Source organism: Dama dama, chromosome 24 (assembly GCF_033118175.1).
Source record: "Dama dama isolate Ldn47 chromosome 24, ASM3311817v1, whole genome shotgun sequence".
In the NCBI taxonomy this organism is placed as follows: Eukaryota; Metazoa; Chordata; class Mammalia; order Artiodactyla; family Cervidae; genus Dama; species Dama dama.
In genome coordinates this window covers 55,792,942-55,816,102 of record NC_083704.1, presented here as the reverse complement: position 1 = coordinate 55,816,102, position 23,161 = coordinate 55,792,942, and the positions used below count along the sequence as shown (strand labels likewise).

At 51.6% G+C, this 23,161-nt stretch overlaps 3 protein-coding genes across 3 annotated transcripts; all 3 read left to right on the top strand.

Annotated features, from left to right (window-relative positions):
• The first annotated feature begins 860 nt into the window (after positions 1-860).
• LOC133046291 (cathelicidin-3-like) lies at positions 861-3,006 on the top strand. The gene is made up of 4 exons (XM_061129213.1): positions 861-1,058; positions 1,681-1,788; positions 1,950-2,021; positions 2,603-3,006. The coding sequence occupies exons 1-4, from the start codon at positions 861-863 to the stop codon at positions 2,762-2,764; spliced, it is 540 nt and encodes a 179-aa protein (XP_060985196.1). The 3' UTR covers positions 2,765-3,006.
• A 6,237-nt stretch (positions 3,007-9,243) lies between these two features.
• LOC133046292 (cathelicidin-3-like) lies at positions 9,244-11,120 on the top strand. The gene is made up of 4 exons (XM_061129214.1): positions 9,244-9,441; positions 10,056-10,163; positions 10,319-10,383; positions 11,006-11,120. Exons 1-4 carry the CDS (start codon positions 9,244-9,246, stop codon positions 11,118-11,120), a joined length of 486 nt encoding a protein of 161 aa, XP_060985197.1.
• Positions 11,121-17,206: 6,086 nt separating this feature from the next.
• LOC133046290 (cathelicidin-4-like) lies at positions 17,207-18,594 on the top strand. The gene is made up of 4 exons (XM_061129212.1): positions 17,207-17,404; positions 17,510-17,617; positions 17,754-17,825; positions 18,425-18,594. The coding sequence occupies exons 1-4, from the start codon at positions 17,207-17,209 to the stop codon at positions 18,500-18,502; spliced, it is 456 nt and encodes a 151-aa protein (XP_060985195.1). The 3' UTR covers positions 18,503-18,594.
• Positions 18,595-23,161: the final 4,567 nt, after the last annotated feature.

Genomic DNA, 23,161 nt, shown 5'->3' with positions numbered 1-23,161 from the left:
TCTCTTGGGCACACTGTTTCTTCCAGCTGTGCTCTCTTGTCCTCCGAGTGGGCCCCGCCCCCCACCCCCATTGGTGTTCAACTGAAGCACTCAGCAGGGAGCCACTGAGGTCAAATCAGAAGGGATGTCCTGAAGTCTCTGCGAGCCAAGAGGAGTTTCCTTGTGTGGTTGCAGGTCAGGGAGGGCTTCTCAAGGTGAAAGGCAGGTCAAACAGAGGCATCAGGTGCAGAGATGGGAGGAGAGAAGGAGGCTCTGAGGTGGCCTGTGGCTGGGGTGGGTGGGGCACGCTGACACCTGAGAACCACAGGGCTGGGGTGTGGACAATGATGAGGATCAGTATCCAGACCCTGGTGCCCCTGCCTCAAGGCAGCTGGTCAGTGGCCACATCAGTGGCTGGCAGGAGCCCTAGACGATGGTGTGGAAGGTGGACAGTAGTTAGGGAAGAGCCTGGAACACAAAGAAGTTGAACTCTGGGGCTTGTGGCTTCACTAGAGGAAAGGAGACTGGGGGAGGAGCTGGGCAGGAGTGGAGGGAGGTCAGAGGGGATGTAGACACTGTCTACTCCTTCCCTCTTGGAGGGCACAACCCACGTGAGCAAGCCTTCCTGTGACACTTCCCATGTGCCCCAGAGAGGCCAAGGTATTAAGAGAGATGGAGAAACCATTTCTTCACCTTGCCCAGGGTCCTCCCTGCCCACTGCCCAGAAACCCCATGAGGCAACAACAAGGACTGTGGCAAGTCCAGCTCACACCCTGGGAGGAGGGCACAGATGGGGAAGGTTCCTGGTTGAACCTTTGCATCAGGCCCAGGCGGAAAATAAAAGGAGGGTCCCTCAGGTGGGAGGAGGCAGACTGGGGACAATGGAGACCCAGAGGGCCAGCCTCTCCCTGGGACGGTGGTCACTGTGGCTACTGCTGCTGGGACTGGTGCTGCCCTCGGCCAGTGCCCAGGCCTACAGCTACAGGGAGGCCGTGCTTCGTGCTGTGGATCAGCTCAATGAGATGTCCTCAGAGGCTAATCTCTACCGCCTCCTGGAGCTCGACCCGCCTCCCAAGGACGTGAGTTGGGGAGGGGACTGTGGTTGGGCCCTTCTCCTGCCTGCCTTGGCCACACGGTCGCCCCCTTCACTCAGGCTGTACCTCCTGTCAGGAAGGCACTTTGCCCTCTAGGTGGGCTCCCACCTCTTCCAGGAAACCTTCCCAGACCTGGGTCCCCTGCCAGCCCCAGGCTTCCTGCCTTAGCATCTCTGCTGTGGGATCAGGCGCCCTGCACACCTGGCTCCCAGGACTTCCGGGAGCTCCAGGGATGGAGGGGGTCACAGGCTCTGTGAGGTGATGTCCCTGCTGAAGCCCCTCTGCACTGCGGTGTCTCCCTGCCAGGGAGGCCTCTGTCAGCCTGGAGGTTCCAGGTACAAGGGCTCTCCCTGCAGGCGGCCCTGACCTCCCTCAGCCCCTCTGTGGGGAGGCGCTGCCCTCAGTGCTGCCGTGCAGTCCACTCCTGCTCTCTGGATGCCTGTGAGGCTGGGGACGGGCTCTGTCCCTCCCCTGGGCTCCCAGCACCAAGCCCAGGGCCGGATACACAGGGGGCTGGAGAGGCTGCCGTCTGGGTGGGGGCAGGGAGACAGATCAGAGAAGGAAACATGAGCCCGAGCCCAGTCTCCCCATTTTATTCCTGGATCAGGATGAGAACCCAAATGTCCCGAAGCCTGTGAGCTTCAGGGTGAAGGAGACCGTGTGCCCCAGGACAAGCCAGCAGTCCCCGGAGCAGTGTGACTTCAAGGAGAATGGGGTGAGCTTGGGGGCTGGAGGCTGAGGGCTGGGATAAATGCTTCTCAGGGAGCTAAGCAGGGGCCTTCAGGGATGATCTCCAGCCCTGGGCTGGGAGGAAGGGTGAGCCAGGGAGGTTATGACCTGGGGGGTTCCAGTTTGACCTGGAAACTCCCCTTCCAGCTGGTGAAGCAGTGTGTGGGGACAATTACCCTGGACCAGTCCAATGACCAGTTTGACCTAAACTGTAATGAGGTGAGTGGCCCCTTCTTGATTGGGGTATTCTAGGGGGTAGTGTGTGGAACATGCTTTGGACCAAGGACCCGCAGAAAAAAGCCCTCCTACCCCGGCCCCTCCCTCCCCCAAGCCCCAGGTCTCCAGCCCTGGCTCTGCATCCCTTAGAGCAGTGGTTCTCTAATGCGGTCACCACCTGGGAACTGACATGAGACAGATTCTCATGTCTGAGAGCTCCTGAATCAGACCTGGGGCGGGGGGGTCCAGCCATTTGTATTTTCACAAGGCCTCCAGGGGATTCTGACTGGGCTGAAGTTGAGAGGAACCGACTTAGTAATGAACTCTAATCCCCTGCTCTAATCCAGCTTTGCTAGGAGGGGCTTGTGAGCCTGGGAAGCCCCATGCTGTCTGTGGACCTCAGTTTCTCCACAAGTCTCTGTATATAGGGAATCAATCATATGCTTCAAAGATAATAGCCAGAGGGTGAACAGGGTCCAACACTAATGGTGTCCCACTTAGAAGGCTCTTCAGGTGTGAAGTGAGGGATCTTGTCTTGACCCTTGCACGGTCTCACAACAAATCTGTTTTGTCATGGTTTACAGCTTCAGAGTGTCAGGAGATTTCGCCGGGCCCGACGTTTGTCACGGCCAATTATAAGGCCATTGCCATTACCACGGCCAGGGCAAAGGCCAATTATAAGGCCATTGCCTTTTCCACTGCCACGGCCACGGCCACGGCCAAGGCCAGTTCCAGTGCTATTGTGATAATCACTGGGGAGGCCAACGTCAAGGTTAGCACTACAGCCAAGACCAATGCTGAGTCCAAGTCCATTCCTCCTGACAACTCCCATTCCAAGGTTTCCTGGAAAAGAGTGAAGGATTGGTCGACATCACACCCATTAAAGAATATTAATGAATCCTGAGTCCACGGAAGGATCCTAAGGGTCTGATTTGTTTGACTTAGACTTCTGGACGGTGAAAAATAAATTCTTGTGAAAACAACTTTCCCCCATGCTCAGTTTCAATTTTCTCACCTCTTAACACTTACCGAGACCGAGTCCTTAAGTCTGAGAGGCCTCCTTTGTGTGTGTGTGTCTGTGCGTGTCTGTGTATAGGTGTGTGTCTATGCGCATGTGTGTATCTGTGTGTGTGTGAGATCACTCCTGTGAACACAGAGAAGCGTGAGGCCCCTGTTCCTTCCAGGAGGACATGGGGGAAGGCAGCAGGCCCAGGAGCTCCAGGAGTGTCTCCATCCTTGGGTTCCTCCCGCTCCTGCCCTCCTTCAACACCCAGCAGGACGTACGGAGACCTGCTGTGTGTGCAGTGCTGGTGGGGCTGCTCCTCCAGCTCACATGGAGCTGACAGTCCATGAGGGGCCAGGCTTCTCACCTGATAAAACACTCACAGAGTCACAGTTCAGTCTCAGTGCTAAGCTGGAAAGTTCAATGTCCAGAATGTTCCACCTGCCCTTGACAAATTTAACTCTGGAAAAGCCCACTCCTTTTGCCTTTTCCTGTTGCATTGAGACACATCTGTTTCCTTACCTGGTCCCAGATTTCAGTGGTGGGTTTGTGCTTACGGATTACATGGTATAAAAATTTGCACCATTAAATACAAGCATCCTGCTCACTGGGGTGAAGAGCACTGCATGAGGGTGAGAGACACAGAGTGACACACAGATCACATGTGTTTGCCCCGGTGTTTCAGACACTGTTCATGTCCTGTCCACTCCCCATTCTCTAGCTGACCTTTGCCCTGGGGCATACTGGAAGCACTGGGGAGTTTGAATCCAGGGAGCAGCTTCAACTAACCATTGAGGGGACTTAATGGAAAAACACCTCCTCTTCCTTAGTCCTTAGGGTAGCCCACTCCCAGACATATCACCCCTCTGTCTGAGGTTCTGTGCACTTCAGTAACCTCTTCATTGAATGTACTCTTCTGACTCAGGCCCTGCCCTGTCTCCCGTCTCTACATCCCTGCTAGAGCTTTTTGGAATTGCCTCCCAAATAAACTACTTCCACTAATACTTGTCTTAGGTCTGTTTCTGGGTCAAGACACAGATTCCTTTCTCGAAGAGGGACAGTGGGCAGGATCTCACAGAGGGTGTGCTTTGTTACCTGTCAGGTTTGTCTCCTCTTGGTGAGTAGGCGGGGCTGATTTCAGGAACGTTCATGCATCTCACTCTACATCACTCCTCACTGTGGGAGGAAACCCTACAGGGAAGTTTAGGGCTCTGTTGTGTCTGTACCAGTGATACAGGCTTGCCAGAGCCAATTGTAAAATGGTCAGGATATTTTTTTAGCTGCTTGTTAAGCTCCTGGTAGCTTCAAAATGGCGAATGTTCCTGCCAGCGTGTTGATGCCTCCTAAGCTCCATGCCACCCGTCCTGTCTGTACTGCTGAGGCAATGAGAACTGCAGAGAGGAGAGTTGGTACCAGAACACTTGACTGGAGTCCACCATTGTTGATGAAACTGAGTAGCGATGTCTTTATTTTCCAAAGCACACACTAGATGTCAAAACCTGGGAAGAGACACGGGAAGGGCTGGTTTTTTTATTTTATTTTATTTAATTTATTTATTTTTATTTATTTTAATTGGAGGCTAATTACTTTACAATATTGTAGTGGTTTTTGCCATACATTCACATGATCAGCCATGGGTGTACATGTGTTCCCCATCCTGAACCTCCCTCCCACCTCGCTCCCCATCCCATCCCTCAGGGTCATCCTAGTGCACCAGCTCTGAGCACCCTGTCTCATGCATTGAACCTGGACTGGTGATCTATTTCACATATGATAATACATATGATTCAATGCTATTCTCTCAAATCAACCCACCCTCTCCTTCTCCCATAGAGTCCAAAAGTCTGTTCTTTACATCTCTTTCACTACCTTGCATATAGGGTCATCCTTACCATCTTTCTAAATTCCATATATATGTGTTAATATATTGTATTGGTGTTTTTTCTTTCTGACTTACTTCACTCTGTGTAATAGGCTCCAGTTTCATCCACCTCATTAAAACAGTTTCAAATGCATCCTTTTTAATAGCTGAGCAATATTCCTTTGTGTATATGTACCACAGCTTTCTTATCCATTTGTCTGCTGATGGACATCTAGGTTACTTCCATGTCCTGACTATTGTAAACAGTGCTGTGATGAACATTGGGGTACACGTGTCTCTTTCAATTCTGGTTTCCTCGGTGTATATGCCCAGCAGTGGGAATGCTGGGTCATATGGCAGTTCTATTTCCAGTTTTTTAAGGAATATCCACACTGTTCTCCATAGTGGCTGTCCTAGTTTGCATTCCCACCAACAGTGTAAGAGGGTTTCTTTTTCTCCGCACCCTCTCCAGCATTTACTGTTTGTAGACTTTTTGATAGCAGCCATTCTGACTGGTGTGAGAAGGTACTTCATTGTGGTTTTGATTTGCATTTCTCTGATAATGAGTGATATTGAGCATCTTTTCATGTGTTTGTTAGCCATCTGTATGTCTTCTTTGGAGAAATGTCTGTTTAGTTCTTTGGCCCATTTTTTGATTGGATCGCTTATTTTTCTGGAATTGAGCTGCAGGAGTTGCTTGTATATTTTTGAAATTAATTCTTTGTCAGTTGCTTCACTTGCTATTATTTTATCCCATTCTGAAGGCTGTCTTTTCACTTTGCCTATACTTTCCTTCGTTGTGCAAAAGCTTTTAAGTTTAATTAGGTCCCATTTGTTTATTTTTGCTTTTATTTCCATTAATCTGGGAGGTGGGTCATAGAGGATCTTGCTATGATTTACGTCAGAGAGTGTTTTGCCTATGTTTTCCTCTAGGATTTTTATAGTTTCTGGTCTTACATTCAGATCTTTAATCCATTTTGAGTTTATTTTTGTGTATGGTGTTCAAAAGTGTTCTAGTTTCATTCTTTTACAAGTGGTTGACCAGTTTTCCCAGCACCACTTGTTAAAGAGATTGTCTTTTCCCTATTGTATATTTTTGCCTTTTTTATCAAAGATAAGGTATCCATAGGTGCATGGATTTATCTCTGGACTTTCTATTTTGTTCCATTGATCTATGTTTCTGTCTTTGTGCCAGTATCATACTGTCTTGATGACTGTTACTTTGTAGTATAGCCTGAAGTCAGGGAGGTTGATTCCTCCAGTTCCATACTTCTTTTTCAATATTGCTTTGGCTATTTGAGGTTTTTTTGTATTTCCGTACAAATTGTGAAATTATTTGTTCTAGTTCTCTGAAAAATACCGTTGGTATCTTGATAGGGATTGCATTGAACCTATAGATTGCTTTGGGTAGTATACTCATTTTCACTATATTGGTTCTTCTGATCCATGAATGTGGTATATTTCTCCATCTATTTGTGTCATCTTTGATTTCTTTCATCGGTGTTTTATAGTTTTCCATATATAGGTCTTTTGTTTCTGGAAGGGCTGTTTCTACCTTCCCAGGGCACCCATGGACAGATGGAAGACCTCCACTAGGGCATGCCAGTCAGTTGAGAGGGAACACAGAGGCACCCAGGAAAAAGGGAGGAGTGTGTGGGCTTCATGTGAAGGGCCCTGTCTTCCTCCATCCTCCCAGAAGTTGATGTCTGGATGGGCTCAGCTCACTTCCTGTTTGAAGATCGTGATCTCAGGAGGCTGACCCGGAGATCTTAAGGGTTTGCAAGTCTTTGTCCTGGTAGAAGAATGAAAGAGGATTTGCTTTCCTGATGTACCTGAGGATTCCAGAGTCCTGTTTGAGGAGAGAACACCCACTCAGTCTCTCTGCTGACAGGTCTGGCCTGGGACCCAGATGCCCTCTCTACACCCATGTCCCCAGTAAAAACCCACTCACAAGAATGGTACCCATGCCCCACAGTCTGTTCACTGCCTGGGGCTGGGCCTGAGCCTGGTTCTCTTCTGCAAAGCTCAGGCACCTTCCTGCTCAGCCCCAAGGTGGGCCCAGGTCACCTTGTCACACAGCCCCAGATCCTGTGGAGAGGAGCTGGTAGGAGGTTTGCTGTGCTTGGTGGTGGTGAGATTTGGAGCCTGAGCTTGGCTCAGCTGCGGCCTTTGGAATGACTGGGCTCAAGGCTGACTCAGAGCATCATCCTGATGCCCTCCAAGTACTCTGGCTATGGTGTGGCTGGTGCAGCCTCTGTTGGTTTTATGCACCCCACACCCCCAGTTCCTGGAGGTGGGATGGCACTGCCCCCCTGCCCGTTGGCCTGCTTCATCAAACCCCATGCCTGGGAAATCCCAGCCTGGATGAGGAGTTTCAAGGAGGACTTAGCCTCCCCATCTCTTGCTTCACCTGAAGTGGTCATTGGGAAGGAGGAAGTAGACCCTGAGCAGAGAGAGGGCCCTGATGCTCAGCCCTCACCCAAGTCCACCCTCACAGCTCATTGGAACCTTCCCTGTTTCCTGCAGAGGGCAGGAGGGAGGGCCAAATAGCCCTCCACTGGTCCCCGAGTGGTGGACAGCATGCTGGGTCAGTGGAGGGATTGGGTCCCCCACTGGGTCTGCCATTTCCTAGTGACTGGTGGTGTCCTTGATTGAAAGAGTTACCTGTGGGTCTCATTTTCCTTGTCAACTGATCTACACAGAGAGCTGGTGGGTGTTCCCAGAGTTCAGGGCACTGTTTAGAGCTGGGTTTGCATTCCACTTGCCCCAGAGTCTCAGGGACTGGAAGGGTGGCTGGTAGGAGAAAAGGAGGGGGTGATGCAGGATCAGGACTCCTATCCAGGTTTGTTGGGGGTGAAAAGTGTATGTGGATTTCCCAAAGACCGGCTGTGGAGTTGGGGGCAACCTGGCTGGGGACATGGGTGTGGTGTGTCTCCTGAGAAGAGCTCTGTTCTGACAGGCGGTGAGGACTAACCCAGGATCCTGGAGGCATGGAAGGCTCACACTCGGCATCACAGGAGGTGCAGCCTGAACCTGGCAGAGGACACACCCCTGCATCCAGAGAGGATGGGCAAGGGGACTTCAGTCTGAAGTCTGAGCAAAGGCAAAGGTGCACAGGCAGGAAGGCACAGGGAGGGTGTCAGGGTTTCCAGTCACCCAGTAACCCTGTGTATTGCTAGCTATTTTCTATTGCAATCATCTCCCTTTCCTCCTTTTACTTGGGAAAAGGATACAGCTTGACCAAGGTGCCTCTGAGGCAATATCTGGGCTGTGTAACCAGATTTCACAAAGCCCAACTTTCTTTCCTCCTCCAAGACTGAGTGGGCAACCAGCACTGTCCATCCAGACTGCCACCTTCCAAGGCAGCCTGGCCAAGCCCCCAAGGGTCCCACAGGGCAACTGAGTGCACAAGTCACCCCAGGCCTCCTGGGCACATGGTGCTTCCCTGCTGGTCATGGTTTAGAATGGGCTTCATGGTCTCAGGACTCCTCTGTCTCTTGGGCACACTGTTTCTCCCAGCTGTGCTCTCTTGTCCTCCCTGTGGGCCCCGCCCCCCACCCCCATTGGTGTTCAACTGAAGCACTCAGCAGGGAGCCACTGAGGTCAAATCAGAAGGGATGTCCTGAAGTCTCTGGAACCAAGAGAAGTTTCGTTGTGTGGTTGCAGGTCAGGGAGGGCTTCTCAAGGTGAAAGGCAGGTCAAACAGAGGCATCAGGTGCAGAGATGGGAGGAGAGAAGGAGGCTCTGAGGTGGCCTGTGGTTGGGGTGGGTTGGGCACGCTGACACCTGAGAACCACAGGGCTGGGGTGTGGACAATGATGAGGATCAGTATCCAGACCCTGGTGCCCCTGCCTCAAGGCAGCTGGTCAGTGGCCACATCAGTGGCTGGCAGGAGCCCTAGACGATGGTGTGGAAGGTGGACAATAGTTAGGGAAGAGCCTGGAACACAAAGAAGTTGAACTCTGAGGCTTGTGGCTTCACTGAGAGGAAAGGAGACTGGGGGAGGAGCTGGGCAGGAGTGGAGGGAGGTCAGAGGGGATGTAGACACTGTCTACTCCTTCCCTCTTGGAGGGCACAACCCACGTGAGCAAGCCTTCCTGTGACACTTCCCATGTGCCCCAGAGAGGCCAAGGTATTAAGAGAGATGGAGAAACCATTTCTTCACCTTGCCCAGGGTCCTCCCTGCCCACTGCCCAGAAACCCCATGAGGCAACAACAAGGACTGTGACAAGTCCAGCTCACACCCTGGGAGGAGGGCAGAGATGGGGTGGGTCAGAAAGACTCCTGGTTTATCCTTTGTATCAGGTCCAGACTGGGCATAAAAGGATGTTCCTTCGGCTGTGAGGAGACTGACTAGGGACATGGAGACCCAGAGGGCCAGCCTCTCCCTGGGACGGTGGTCACTGTGGCTACTGCAGCTGAGACTAGTGCTGTCTTTGACCAGTGCCCATGCCCTCCGCTACAGGGAGGCCGTGCTTCGTGCTGTGGGTCAGCTTAATGAGCAGTCCTCAGAAGCTAATCTCTACCGCCTCCTGGAGCTGGACCTGCCTCCCAAGGATGTGAGTTGGGGAGGGGGCTGAGCCATCTCCCCCCAGCCTTGGTCACATTATCCCTCCCTTCACTCAGGCTGTACCTCCTGTCAGGAAGGCACTTTGCCCTCTAGGTGGCTCCCACTTCTACCAGAAATCCTTCCCAGACCTGGGTCCCCTCCCAGCCCTAGGTTTCCTGCCTTAGCGTCTCTGCTGTGGGAACAGGTGCCCTGCACACCTGGCTCCCAGGAGTTCCAGGAGCTCCAGGGATGGAGGGGGTCACAGGCTCTGTGAGGTGACATCCCTGCTGAAGCCCCTCTGCACTGCGGTGTCTCCCTGCCAGGGAGGCCTCTGTCAGCCTGGAGGTTCCAGGTACAAGGGCTCTCCCTGCAGGCAGCCCCGACCTCCCTCAACCCCTCTGTGGGGAGGCTCTGCCCTCAGCGCTGCTCTGCAGTCCGATCCTGCTCTCTTTGAGCACGTGAGGCCAGGGACGGGCTCTGTCCCTCCCCTGGGCTCCCAGCACCAAGCCCAGGGCTGGACACACAGGGGGCTGGAGAGACTGCTGTCTGGGTAGGGGCAGGGAGACAGATCAGAGAAGGAAAAATGAGCCTGAGCCCAGTCCCCCCACTTTGATCTTTGACCAGGTGGAGGACCACAGTGCTCGAAAGCCTGTGAGTTTCAGGGTGAAGGAGACCGTATGCCCCAGGTCGAGCCAGCAGTCCCCGGAGCAGTGTGACTTCAAGGAGAATGGGGTGAGCCTGGGGGCTGGAGGCTGAGGGCTGGGATAAATGCTTCTCAGTGCGAGTTGGACAGGAAACTTTGGGAAGGCTTCCAGCATGTAGGTGGTGAGGTGAGCCTGGGAGATTATGGCCCGGGGGTTCCAGTTTGACCTTGTGCTCCCTTCCAGCTGGTGAAAAAGTGTGTTGGGACAGTCAGCCTGGACAAGACTGATAACCAGTTTGACCTAAACTGGTCAAATGATGTGAGTGGCCCCTTCTGTGTTGTGCAGACGCTAACAAGGTGGGTTGTGGAACTTCCTTTGGACCAATGACCCGCTGCCCCATCCAGGGCAGAGACAGGCCCTCCTACCCTGGCCCCTCATTCCCCTGAACCCCAGGTCTCCAGCCCTGGCTCTGCATCCCTTAGAGCAGTGGTTCTTTACTGGGGTCCCCAACCAGGAACTGACATGAGATAGGTTCTCAGGTCCCACTGAGAGCTCCGGAAACAGACTCTGGGTTGAGGTCCAGCCATTTGTATTTTCACAAGGCCCCCAGGGAATTCTGACTGGGCTGAAGTTGAGAGGCATTGACTCAAGTCCGTAATGATCTTTCATCCCTGCTCTAATCCAGCTTTGCTAGGATGGGCTTGTGGCCCTGTGAAGCCCCATGTTGTCTGTGGACCTCAATTTCTCCACAAGTGTCTGTATATAGGGATTCAAACATATGCTTCAAAGATAACAGTCAGAAGGTGAAGAGGGTCCAACACTCGTGGTGTCCCACTTAGAGGGCTGTTCTGGTGTGAAGTGAGAGATCTTGTCTTGACCCTTGCCTGTTCCCACAACAAATCTGTTTTGTCATGGTTTATGGCTTCTGAGTGTCAGGAGACTTTTTCCCTGGTGTCAACATCTCCGAAGGGAAAGGCCATGGCCAAAGCCATTACCATTACCAGTGCCAAGGCCAGGGCCAAGGCCATGGACAAAACCATTGTGATAATCACTGTGAAGGCCAAGGTCAAGTTTAGCACTGTGGCCAAGACCAATGCTAAGTCCATATCCATTTCTGCTGACATCTCCCATTCCAAGGTTTCCTGGGAAATAGTGAAGGATTGGCTGCCATCACACCCGTTAAAGAATTTTGATGAATCCTGAGTCCACAGAAGAGTCCTAAGGGTCTGATTTGTTTTGGCTTAGACTTTTGGATGGTAAAAAATAAATTCTTGTGAAAACAACTTCCTCCAGGCTTCAATTTCTACTTTCTTGCCTCTTCCCACTTATTGAGACTGAGTCCTTAACTCTCAGAGGCCTACTCTGTGTGTGTGTGCCTCTGTGTGTGTGTGTCTATGTACGTGTGTGTCTATGTTTCTGTGTGTGTCTGTGTGTTTGTCTATGTGTGTGTGTATGTATGTGTGAACACAGAGAAACATGAGGCCCCTGTTCCTTCCAGGAGGGCACGGGGGAGGCAGCAGCCCCAGGAGCTCCAGGACAGCATCTCCACCCTCGGGTCCCTCCCAAGCCCTTCACCCGCCCCTGCCCTCCTCTTCCAACATCCAGTAGGACGAACAGAGACCTGCTCTGTGTGCAGTGTTGGTGGGAATGCTGGTCCAGCTCACACGGAGCTGACAGTCCACGAGGGGCCAGGCTTCCCACCTTGTTAAACACTCATAGAGACACAGTTCAGTCTCAGGGTTAAGCCTGAAGTTTCAGTGCCCAGAATGTTCCACCTGCTCTTGACAAACATAACTCTAGAGAATCCCACCCTTTTTTGGGTGCCTTTTCTTGCTGCGTTGAGACACATCTCTGTTTCTTTACCTGGTCCCAGATTTCAGTGGTAGGTTTGTGCTTATGGATCATATGGTATAAAAATTTGCACCATTAAACACAAGCATCCTGCTCATTGGGGTTGGAGATTTCTCCATGAGTGTGTGAGACACACAGAGTGACACACAGATCACATCACTGTTTGCCTCAGTGTTCAGACACTGCCCATGTCCTGCCCACTCCCCATTTTCTAGCTGACCTTTGCTCTGGGGCAGATGGAAGCCTTGGGAAGTTTGAATCCAGGGAGCATCTTCAACTAACCATTGGGGGAACTTGATGGAAAAACATCTCTTCTTTCTCCCTCCTTGGGTATCCCACTCCCAGATGTGTCACACCTCTGTCTGAGGCCCCCAGCTGGCTTTAGTCTCAGTCATGCACTTCAATGACCTCTTCATTGAATGTACTCTTCTTACTCAGGCCCTACCCTGTCTCATGTCTCTACATCCCTGCTCGAGATTTTTGGAATTGCCTCCCAAACAAACTACTTCTGCTAAATGCTTGTCTTAGGTCTGCTTCTGGGTCAACCTGAACCAAGACATAGATTCCTTTCTCTGAGAGGGATAGAGGGCAGGATCTCACAGAGCATGTACTCTGTTACCTGTCAGGCTTGTTTCCTCTTGGTGAACAGGTGGGGCTGAATCAGGAAGGTTAGAAGAAAATAATAGAATGGAAAAGACTAGAGATTTCTTCAAGAAAATTAGAGATACCAAGGGAACATTTCATGCAAAGATGGGCACCATAAAGGACAGAAATGGTATGGACTTAACAAGCAGAAGATTTTAAGAAGAGGTGGCAAGAATACACAGAAGAACTATACAAAAAAGATCTTCATCACCCAGATAATTAGGATGGTGTGATCACTCACCTAGAGCCAGACATCTTGGAATGCGAAGTCAAGTGGGCCTTAGGGAACATCACTACGAACAAAGCTAGTGGAGGTGATAGAAATCCAGTTGAGCTATTTCAAATCCTAAAAGATGATGATGTTAACATGCTGCACTCAATATGCCAGCAAATTTGGAAAACTCAGCAGTGGCCTCAGGACTGGAAAAGGTCAGTTTTTATTCCAATCCCAAAGAAAGGCAATGCCAAAGAATGTTTAAACTACCGCACAATTGCACTCATCTCACACGCTAGTAAAGTAATGCTCAAAATTCTCCAAGTGAGGCTTCAACAGTATGTGAACTGAGAACTTCCAGATGTTGAATCTGGATTTAGAAAAGGCAGAGGAATCAGAGATCAAATTGTCAGCCTCTGTTGGATCATAGAAAAAGCAGGAGAGTTCCAGAAAAACATTTACTTCTGCTTTATTGATTACGCCAAAGACTTTGACTGTGTGGACCACAACAAACTGTGGAAAATTCTTAAGGAGATGGGAATACCAGACCACCTTACCTGCCTCCTGAGAAATCTGTATGCAGGTCAAGAAGTAACAGTTAAAACCGGACATGGAATGATGGACTGGTTCCAAATTGGGAAAGGAGTGCATCAAGGATGTATATTGTCACCCTGTTTATTTAACTTATATGCATAGTACATCATGAGAAATGCTGGATTCAATGTTGGATGAGGCACAAGCTGGAATCAAGATTGCTGGGAGAAATATCAATAACATCAGATATGCAGATGACACCACGCTTATGGCAGGAAGTGAAGAGGAACTGAAAAGCCTCTTGATGAAAGTGAAAGAGGAGAGTGAAAAAGCTGGCTTAAAACTCACCATTTAAAAAACAGAGATCACGGCATCCAGTCCCATCACTTCCTGGCAAATAATTGGGGAAATAATGGAAATGGAGACAGACTTTATTTTCTTGGGCTCCAAAATCAATGCAGATGGTGACTGCAGCCATGAAATTAGAAGATGCTTGCTCCTTGGAAGAGATGTTATGACAAACCTAGACAGCATATTAAAAAGCAGAGACATTACTTTGCTGACAAAGGTCCGTCTTGTCAAAGCTACACTTTTTCCAGCAGTTATGTATGAATTTGAGATTGGACCATAAAGAAAGCTGAGCCCCAAAGAATTGATGCTTTTGCACTGTGGTGTTGAAGAAGACTCTTGAAAGTCCCTTGGACTGCAAGAAGATCCAACCAGTCCATCCTAAAGAAAATCAGTCCTGCATATTCATTGGAAGGACTGATGCTGAAGCTGAAGCTCAAATAATTTGGCCACCTGACGTGAAGAACTGAGTCATTGGAAAAGACTCTGATGCTGGGAAAGATTGAAGGCAGGAGGAGAAGGGGACAACAGAGGATGAGATGGTTGGATGTCATCACCGACTCAATGGACATGAGTTTGAGCAAGCTTCTGGAGTTGTTGATGGACAGAAAAGCCTGGCATTCTGCGGTCCGTGGGGTTGCAAAGAGTTGAACATGACCGAGCAACTGAACTGACTGAACTGAAAGGAACCTCATGTGTCTCACTCTACATGAGGAAACCCTACAGGGAAACTGAGGGCTCTGTTCTGTTTATGTCAGTAATACAGGCTTGCCAGAGCCAATTGTTCAATGGTCAGGATTTTTTTTTTAGCTGCTTGTTAAGAGCTTGTTAAGCTCTTAGTGGCTTCCTCGGAAGCTCAACTGGTAGAGAATCTTCCTGCAATGCAGGAGATCCCGGTTCAATCTATGGGTCAGGAAGATCCTCTGGAGAAGGGATATGCTACCCACTGCAGTATTCTTTGGCTTCTCTTGTGGCTCAGCTGGTAAAGAATCCACCTGCAATGTGGTTGATCTGGGTTCAATCCCTGGGTTGGGAAGATCCCTTGAAGAAGGGAAAGGCTACCCACTCCAGTATTCTTGCCTGGAGAATTCCAAGGACTGTACATCCATAGTGTTGGAAAGAGTCAGACATGACTGAATGACTTTCACTTTCATTTTAAGCTCTTGGTAGCTTCAAATCAGTAGACATTCCTGTCAGAGTATTGATGCCTCCCATGCTCTGTGCTGCCCCATCCTGCCTGTGCTGCTGAGGCAATGAGAACCGCAGGTAGGAGAGTTGGTACCTGAACACACAGCTGGAGTCTGCTGTTGGTGATATAACTGAGTAGCATGTGTCTTCACTTCCCAAAGCACATACAAGTTGTCAAAACCTGGGAGGAGCTGCTGGAAGGGCTGTTTCTACCTTCCCAATGCACCCGTGGGCAGATGGAATACCTCTGCTAGGACAAGCCAGTCAGTGGGGAGGGAACACAGAGGCACCCAGGAAAAAGGGGAAAGAATGTGTGGGCCTTGTGTGAAGGGCCCTGATTTCCTCCATACTCCTGGAAGTTGATGCCTGGATGGGCTCAGCTCACTTCTTGCTCAAATGTCGTGGTCTTCCAGGAGGCTCACCCTGAGATCCTGAGGGTTTGCAAAGATGGGAGAGGGGGCTTCAGTCTGAAATGTGAGCAAATATAAAGTTTCAGAGTCAAGAAGGCACAGGGAGGGTTTCAGGCTTACCTAGTAGCCAGTAATCATGTGTATTGCCAATTCTTTTCAACTGTGAACATCTCCTTTTCCTCATTTGAGTTGGGAAAAGGATACAGTTTGACCAAGAGGCCACAGGGGCAATACCTGGACTGTGAAACCAGGTTGCACAGGGGCCCACCTATACTTCCTTCTCCAAGGCTGATGTGTAACCAGCACCATCCACCCAGCTGCCACCTTCTGAGGGGTCCTGGCCAAGTCCCTAAGGGTCCCATAGGAAAACTGAGACCAATAGCAACCCCAGAACTCACAATTACATGATCATTCCTCCTGAAACTTGTACAAGAATTTCCTTCTTGGCCTGTGGCCCGTCTATTGCTTTGGTCCATTATCCTCTCAGCCAGCTGTGTTCTCAAAACCCAGCACACTGGCCACCCCAGTGTAGTGTCCCTACCAGGGCACAGGACAGGACGTCACTTGAGGTCAGATCAGAAGAGACTTCCTGAAGGTTGTGGGACCCAAGATGAGGAGGTGCTGAATCTCCTTGGACATCAGTGAAGGCTTCCTAAGGAAGAAGGTCAGGGCAAGCAGAGGGATCAGGGGAAGAGATGGGAGACGAGCAGGTGGCTCTGAGGTACCTGAGTGTTTGGGATGGACAGGGGAGCCTGACACCCGAGGCCTGCAGGCAGGGGGAAATGACAACACGGAGCATCAAGCTCCAAGCCCTGTTGCCCCTGACTCAAGGCAGCAAGTGAAATAGTCAAATCAGTGGTTTGCAGGATCCCTAGACAATGGTGTGGAGGGTGGACAGTGGTCAGGGAAGAGCTGGGAACATGCTCCCTAGAAACTGGGTAAAGAAAAGGCTTTAACCCAACCTGAGTATTTAGTGAGGACTGTCCATCCTGTGGTTGCCTTCACTGTGAGAGAGAACAAAGAACTGTGGTCATGATACAGATGACACTTCCTCATACTTAGTTGGGGAGGTACCAGAGTAACAGCTCAGGCATCTGGCCATAGGAAATATATGACTGAGAAAGTAATCAGAAGACTCCAGAACAGGGGACAGATGGAGCTGAGCTCCTGACTGACTGAGAACTGTGCCCAGAGGACAGGATGGTGTGGCCTTGATGCCTGCCTCGGTACTGGCTTGCGGGGAAGTTAGGCTCTAGACCTGACGATACTGTCAATCATTCATGACAGTTGTTGAGTGCCTACTGGCCAAGAGCGTTGAGCTGGACATTTATTATTGAATATACTCCTTTAAGGGCTTCCCACGTGAAGCTTGTGGTAAAGAACTCGCCTGCCATTTTAGGAGATGTAAGACGTATGGGTTTGATCCCTGGATGGGGAAGATCTCCTGGAGAAGGGCACAGCAACCCACTCCAGTATTCTTGCCTGGAGACTCCCATGGACAGAGGAGCCTGGTGGGCTACAATCCATGGGGTCACAACGAGTTGGACATGCTAAAGTGACTTAGCATTCATGCATGCAAAGTCCTTTAAACTGTTGTCAAGTGTGCAGGTGTAAGACAGATTTCTGACTCCCTCCCTCTCCTAAGGACTCAACTCTTTTGAGCAAACCTGCCGGTGACACTCCCCAGGGTGTCCAGAAGAGACAAAGAGGTTGTCAGGGAGATGGAGAAAACATTTCTTCACCTTGCACAGGGGCCTCCCTGCCCACTTCCCAGAAATCCCATGAAGCAACAGCGGGGGCTGAGGCAAGTCCAGCTCACACCCTGGGAGGAGGGCAGGGATGGAGTGGGTCAGGAAGACTCCTGGTTGAACCTTTGCATCAGGGCCCAGGCCAAGTGTAAAAGGAGGGTCCCTCGGGCTGAGAGGAGGCAGATTGGGGACCATGGAGACCCAGAGGGCCAGCCTCTCCCTGGGAAGGTGGTCACTGTGGCTACTGCTGCTAGGACTAGTGCTGCCCTCGTCCAGCGCCCAGGCCCTCAGCTACAGGGAGGCCGTGCTTCGTGCTGTGGATCAGCTCAATGAGAGGTCCTCAGAAGCTAATCTCTACCGACTCCTGGAGCTAGACCCGCCTCCGAGTGACGTGAGTTGGGGAGGGGGCTGTCTAGGTGAGGGGCAGGGAGACAGATCAGAGGAAGAAGAATGAGCCCGAACCCAGTCCCCACCCCCCAATTTAATCCGCCACCAGGATGAAGATCTGGGCACTCGAAAGCCTGTGAGCTTCACGGTGAAGGAGACTGTGTGCCCCAGGACAACTCAGCAGTCCCTGGAGCAGTGTGACTTCAAGGAGAATGGGGTGAGGCTGGGGTTTGGGGTCAATGTTTCCCAGGGAGCTGAACAAGGGGCTTCTGGCAAGGTTTCCTGTCCCTGGGGTGACGCTGGGAGGTTATGGCCAAGGGGATTCCAGTTTGACCTTGAGCCTCTCCTTCCAGCTGGTGAAACAGTGTGTGGGGACAGTCACCCTGGACCCGTCCAATGACCAATTTGACCTGAACTGTAATGAGGTGAGTGGTCCCTACTGGACTGGGGGGTTTCTAGGGAAGGTAGTGTGTGGAACATCCTTTGTACCAATGACCCGCTGCCCCATCCAGGGTAGAGAGAGGCCCTCCTGCCTGGCGCCTCCTTCCCTAAGCCCCAGGTCTCCAGCCCTGGGGCTGCCTCCCTTAGAGCAGTGGTTCTCCAATGGGGTTCCCATCTGGGAACTGACATGAGATGGATTCTCAAGTCCCACTCAGACTTCCTGACTCTGACAGTGGGGTGGGGCCCAGCCATTTGTATTTTCACAAGGCTTGCAAGGAATTGTGACTGAGCTCAGTCTGTGACACATTGACTGCAGTCATGGGTTTTCAGCCTCTGCTCATCCAGCTTTGCTGGAATGTGCTCGTGACCCTGGGAAGCCCCATGTCATCCATGGGCCAGTTTCCTCTCGGTCTGTGGTGTGGAGATTCAACAAACATGCTCCAAGGGTCACAGCCAGAGTGTGACCTAGGGTCCCAAGGCTCCTTGGGCAGCCCGGGAAGATTGAGGTGTGTGTGTGTGGCGGGGTGTCAAGTGTTAATCTTGAGTCAGTCCCAAAAGAAGCCTGTGTCTTCTTGTTTCACAGCTCCAGAGTGTCAGGAGACGCTGGCGACGGCCAAGAATCCGACTACCCAGGCTTTTCTTTCCCATAATCCGAGGTTGATGGAGAAGGACTGTCGGATCTTGAGTCTGGGGAAGAGTCCTAAGGGTCTGATTTGTTCTGGCTCAGGGGTCTGGACAGTGAAAATAAATTCTTATGAAAACAGCTTCCTCCAGGCTTTAATTTCACTTGTTTCCCCTTCTCCCACTTATCAGGACCATATCCCTAACTCTGGGAGGCCCCCCACTAATGTGTGGGTGTCTATGTGTGTGTGTGTGTGTGTGTCTATGTGTGTGTGTGTGTGAGATCACTCCTGTGAACACAGAGAAGCGTGAGGCCCCTGTTCCTTCCAGGAGGGCACGGGGGAGGCAGCAGCCCCAGGAGCTCCAGGAGAGCGTCCCCACCCTCGGGTCCCTCCTGAACCCTTCACCCGCCCCTGCCCTCCTCCTCCAACACCCAGTAGGATGTAAGGAGACCTGCTGTGTGTGCAGTACTGGCGGGTCTGCTGTCCCTGCTCACGTGGGGCTGACAGTCCATGCGGGGCCAGGCTTCCCACCTTGCTAAACACTCACAGAGACGAAGTTCAGTCTCAGGGATGAGCCTGCAGGTGCAGCGCCCAGGACATATCTCTTGCCCTCGACAATGTTAATTCTGAAATAGCCCATCCCTCTTGGCTTTTCCTGTGACATTTAGACTCAATACTGTTTCTTCGGCTGGGTCTCAGATGTCAGTGGTGGATTTGTGCTTAGCGAACACATAGTATAAAAATTTGCACCATTAAAAAGAAGTATCCTGCTCATCGGGGTGAAGATTTCTCCATGAGGGTGTGAGAGACAGAGTGACCCAGAGGTCACATGTCTACTTGCCTGTGTGTTTCAGACACTGCCCATGTCCTGCCCGCTCCCCATTCTCTAGCTGACCTTTGCTCTGAGGCAGACAGGAAGCACTAGGGAGTTTGTATCAGGGAGCAGCTTCAACTAACCATTGGGGGAACTTGCTGTAAAAACATCTTCTCTTTCTCATTCCCTCGGGGGCCCACCTCCAGAGGCATCGCACCTCTGCCTGAGGTCCCCAGCTGGGTTGAGCTCCTGTCATCCACTTTAGTACCTGTTTATTGACACGTCTTCTTCTCACTCAAGTCCTGCCCTGACTCCTCCGTTGACACTTTTGCTGGCTTTTTCTGGAATTACCTCGCAAACAAACTCCTTCCACTAAATGCTTGCCTTCAGTCTCCTTCTGGGCCAATGTGCACCAAGACATATTCCCCTGTCCGAGAGGGACAGAGGGTAGGATCTCACAGAGCATTTACTTTTTTACCTGTCAGGCTTGTCTCCTCTTGGTGAGCAGGTGGGTTGATTGCAGACAGGTTAGAGGAACCTTGTGCATCTTCTCTACATCATCGTATGCTATGGGAGGAAACCCTACAAAGGGAACTCAGAGCTGTGTTGTGTCTGTGCCTGAGGATGCAGGCTTGGTAGAGTCAAGTGTTAAATGGTCAGTTTTGTTTGTTTGTTTGTTTGTTTTTGAGCTAGATGTTACACTCTTGGTAGCTTGAAATCAGCCATGGTGGAAATATTTACACCATGGAAATTGGCAAATGCTCCACATTAGGCCTGTCACCGCTGGCACATCCCAGCCCCACCAGAGAGAGGGACCACTCATCAGGATGACATGCATCTGTGCAGTCACATCTGTTTTCAGTTGTTCTCCATGATTGCCCATCCAGCTTCCATGGTCACCCACCTATAGCCTCGGGCCAGTCTCGTCCTTTCATATTCTACATTGGCATTGACCAGACGTTCCTTGCTGTGGAGGAGGCTCTCAGCAAGCGTAGGTAACCACTGATAGCAGAAAGGGGTGGATGCTTATATTGGTTTCATCTAAATCCTAGCGCAGGGAGCTGAAGTGGTCCCTGGCAGGGAGGTCTGCAGGCCTTCTCAGTACCTTCTATGGGGATTGGCTTCTGAGTTTTGGCTGTTTGATCCCTAGACCTCTTACTCCCGAGAGAACAAATATCAGATCCTTCCATTAATGGGTTTGCGCATCAGGCCAAGGCAGTGGCCATGAGAGGAGGGAAGAGCCTCTAGAGGCTGAGAGAGTGTGGGCTGCCTGGGATGAGGTACTGAAGACTCAATGAGGCAGGTTGGTTCCCTGACAGGTTGGACCATGCGGGCGTGGGTTGTGAGAGCATGGTCCTGGGCTGCTCGGCGTCCGGGTGTAGGTATGAGATGTGTGTGGGGGGAGATGACAGTTCAGTTTTGACCCCTTTGGTTTGGGGGGGCCAGAGGGATGCTGGTCTGTGGGCGGGGCGCTGGGCAGTAGGCATTGTTAGTGTCCTGCTCAGATCCTGTGGCAGGTAGATGGTAAGGGCTCACAGGTCCCCCTTCACAGCTGCCTTCACAGCCTCCCCCTCCCCAGGAGATGCCTGGGGTATTATGTCTCCTCTGCACTTGGCCTGTGTAAGTGACCGCCTGTGAAGGGACATGAAAGCCCAGCTCCCTCCTCAGTGAGTCCTAAAGCAGGGGTGCAGTACCAGTTCCAGGGCTTTTGTGGGTGAGGTTTAAGCTCGTCTCAGTGTACAGCGCCTTCCTGACGGAGGGTTTGGGTCACCCTGCTGAGTTTGCCATTTCCTGGTGATTGAGTGGTTTACCTGTGGGTCTCATTTTCCTCATCAACTGACCTACACAGAGAGCTGGTGGGTGTTCCCAGAGGTCTGGGGGCACTGTTAGGGACTGGATTCTGGTTCTCCTTGCCCCAGAGTCTCATGGACAGGAAGGATGGCTGGGAGGAGCAAAGGGGGGGGGCGATGCAGGGTCAGGGCTCCTACCTGAGTCTGTTGGGGTGAAAGATGCATGCGGATTTCTCAAGGATCAGATGTGGAGTCGGGAACAAGCTGGCTGGGGACAGGGGCTGTGCTGTCTTTCCCGAGAAGACCTCAGCCCTAACAGTCTGTGAGGACTAAACCAGAAAAGCTGGTTGCTCAGGGCATGGAAGACATGCTCCTCACCATGGGAGGCGCCATCAAGGACCTTGCTGAGGACCGTACACAGAATTAGGGAGGATGGGGGAGGGGACTTCAGTCTGAAGTGTGAGCCAATGCAAAGGCCCAGAGGCAAGAAAGCATGGGAGGGTTTCAGGCTTACCTAATAGCCAGTAACCACGCGTATTGCTAGTTATTTTCTATTGTAATCACCCCCCTTTCCTTCTTTGACTTGGGAAAAGGACACAGCTTGACCAAGAGGCCATTGGGGCAAGACCTGAGCTGTGAAACCAGGTTGCACAGAGGACCACCTCTCCTACTCTCTCCAAAGCTGATGTGTAACCAGCACCATCCATCCAGCTGCCACTTTCCGAGGGACCCCAGCCAATTGTCCAGAGTCCCACAGGCCAAAAGAGGCCAAGAGCTACCCCTGGCCTCCAGTCACATGGCCATCCCAAGGGAAGCTGTATTAGAATTAGCTTCATGCTCTCTGAGCCCCTCTAACACTTTGGCTGCTTATATCTCCCATCTGTGCTCTCTCTACCACCCAGCACCAACCCTCAAGCCTGGTGTCTCACCCACAGGCCTGGACATGGAGTCAAATAAGAAGAAACTTTCTGAGGACTGTGAGAGCCAAGAGGAGGAGATGCTGAGTGTTCTCAGATGTCAGGGAAGCCTTTGAAGGAGGAAGAGCAGGGCAAGCAGAGGGATCAGGGGCAGAGATGGGAGACAAGCTGGAGGCTCTGACGGGCCTGAGTGATTGGGGTGGCCTGGGACCTGATACCTGAGGCCTGTAGGGTGGGGAGTGAGGACAATAAAAATATCCAACCATCCAGACCCTAATGCCCCTGGCTCAAGGAAGCGGATGAAATGCCCAAATCAGTGATTTGCAGGAGCCCCCTAGACAATGGTATGGAGGGTGAACAGTGGTCAGGGGGGAGCCAGCAACACGGAGGAGGACTTTGGGCATTCCGGTTCCCTGTTAGAGAAGAGAAGACAGGGGTAGGACCAGGGCGGGGTGGTGGGAGGTCAGGGGAGTGTCCTCAGGAAGAAGAAGGAGCAGGTGGGACCCCCAGGCTTCCAGCTCAGAGCTCCTGCAGCAACACCCAGCCAACAGTCCAGTGCGGACAACCAGGGTGTTCACGGGAGTCTTGAACCCAGAGACAAAGAGCAGTGACGTGTGTACATGAGAACTGGTGTCTTGAAAAGGGAAGGGACAGCCCCCTGGAGCATGTGAGGACCGGGAAGAAAAGCAGCCCAGATGCACCTGAGCCAGTCCCACCTCCTAAGAGGAGACTCCCTGGAGGAGACTCAGCAGGAGAACCCATGGAGGAGGAGGGGACCCAGGAGAGCAACAACAGGGGAGAATCAGTTTTTGGAGGACAGACAGACTCCACAGCCTGTGAAGATGAAGATGAGGCTTGAGTGAGGCCCCTGTACGTAGGGAGGGCTGTCCAGCCTGCGATGGCCTGAGTGTGAAACAGAGCAAAGAAGTGTGCAGATGACCATTTCTCAGGCCAGATGAGAAGCAGCCAAAGCAATAGGCCAGGGTTGGTGGGTTCTGGGGACAGGACATTTTTAGACTGAGAAAAGCAATGCAGAGGAATCCAGGAGAGGGGATCAACGGAGCTCACTGTCTGAGGCCTGGGCACTGAGAAGAGGGTGGTGTGGGGCTTGTGTCTGCCAAGGGACTGGCTGGTGTGGACATCTTTAGATGTGGTACTGTATCCCCTCATCAAATG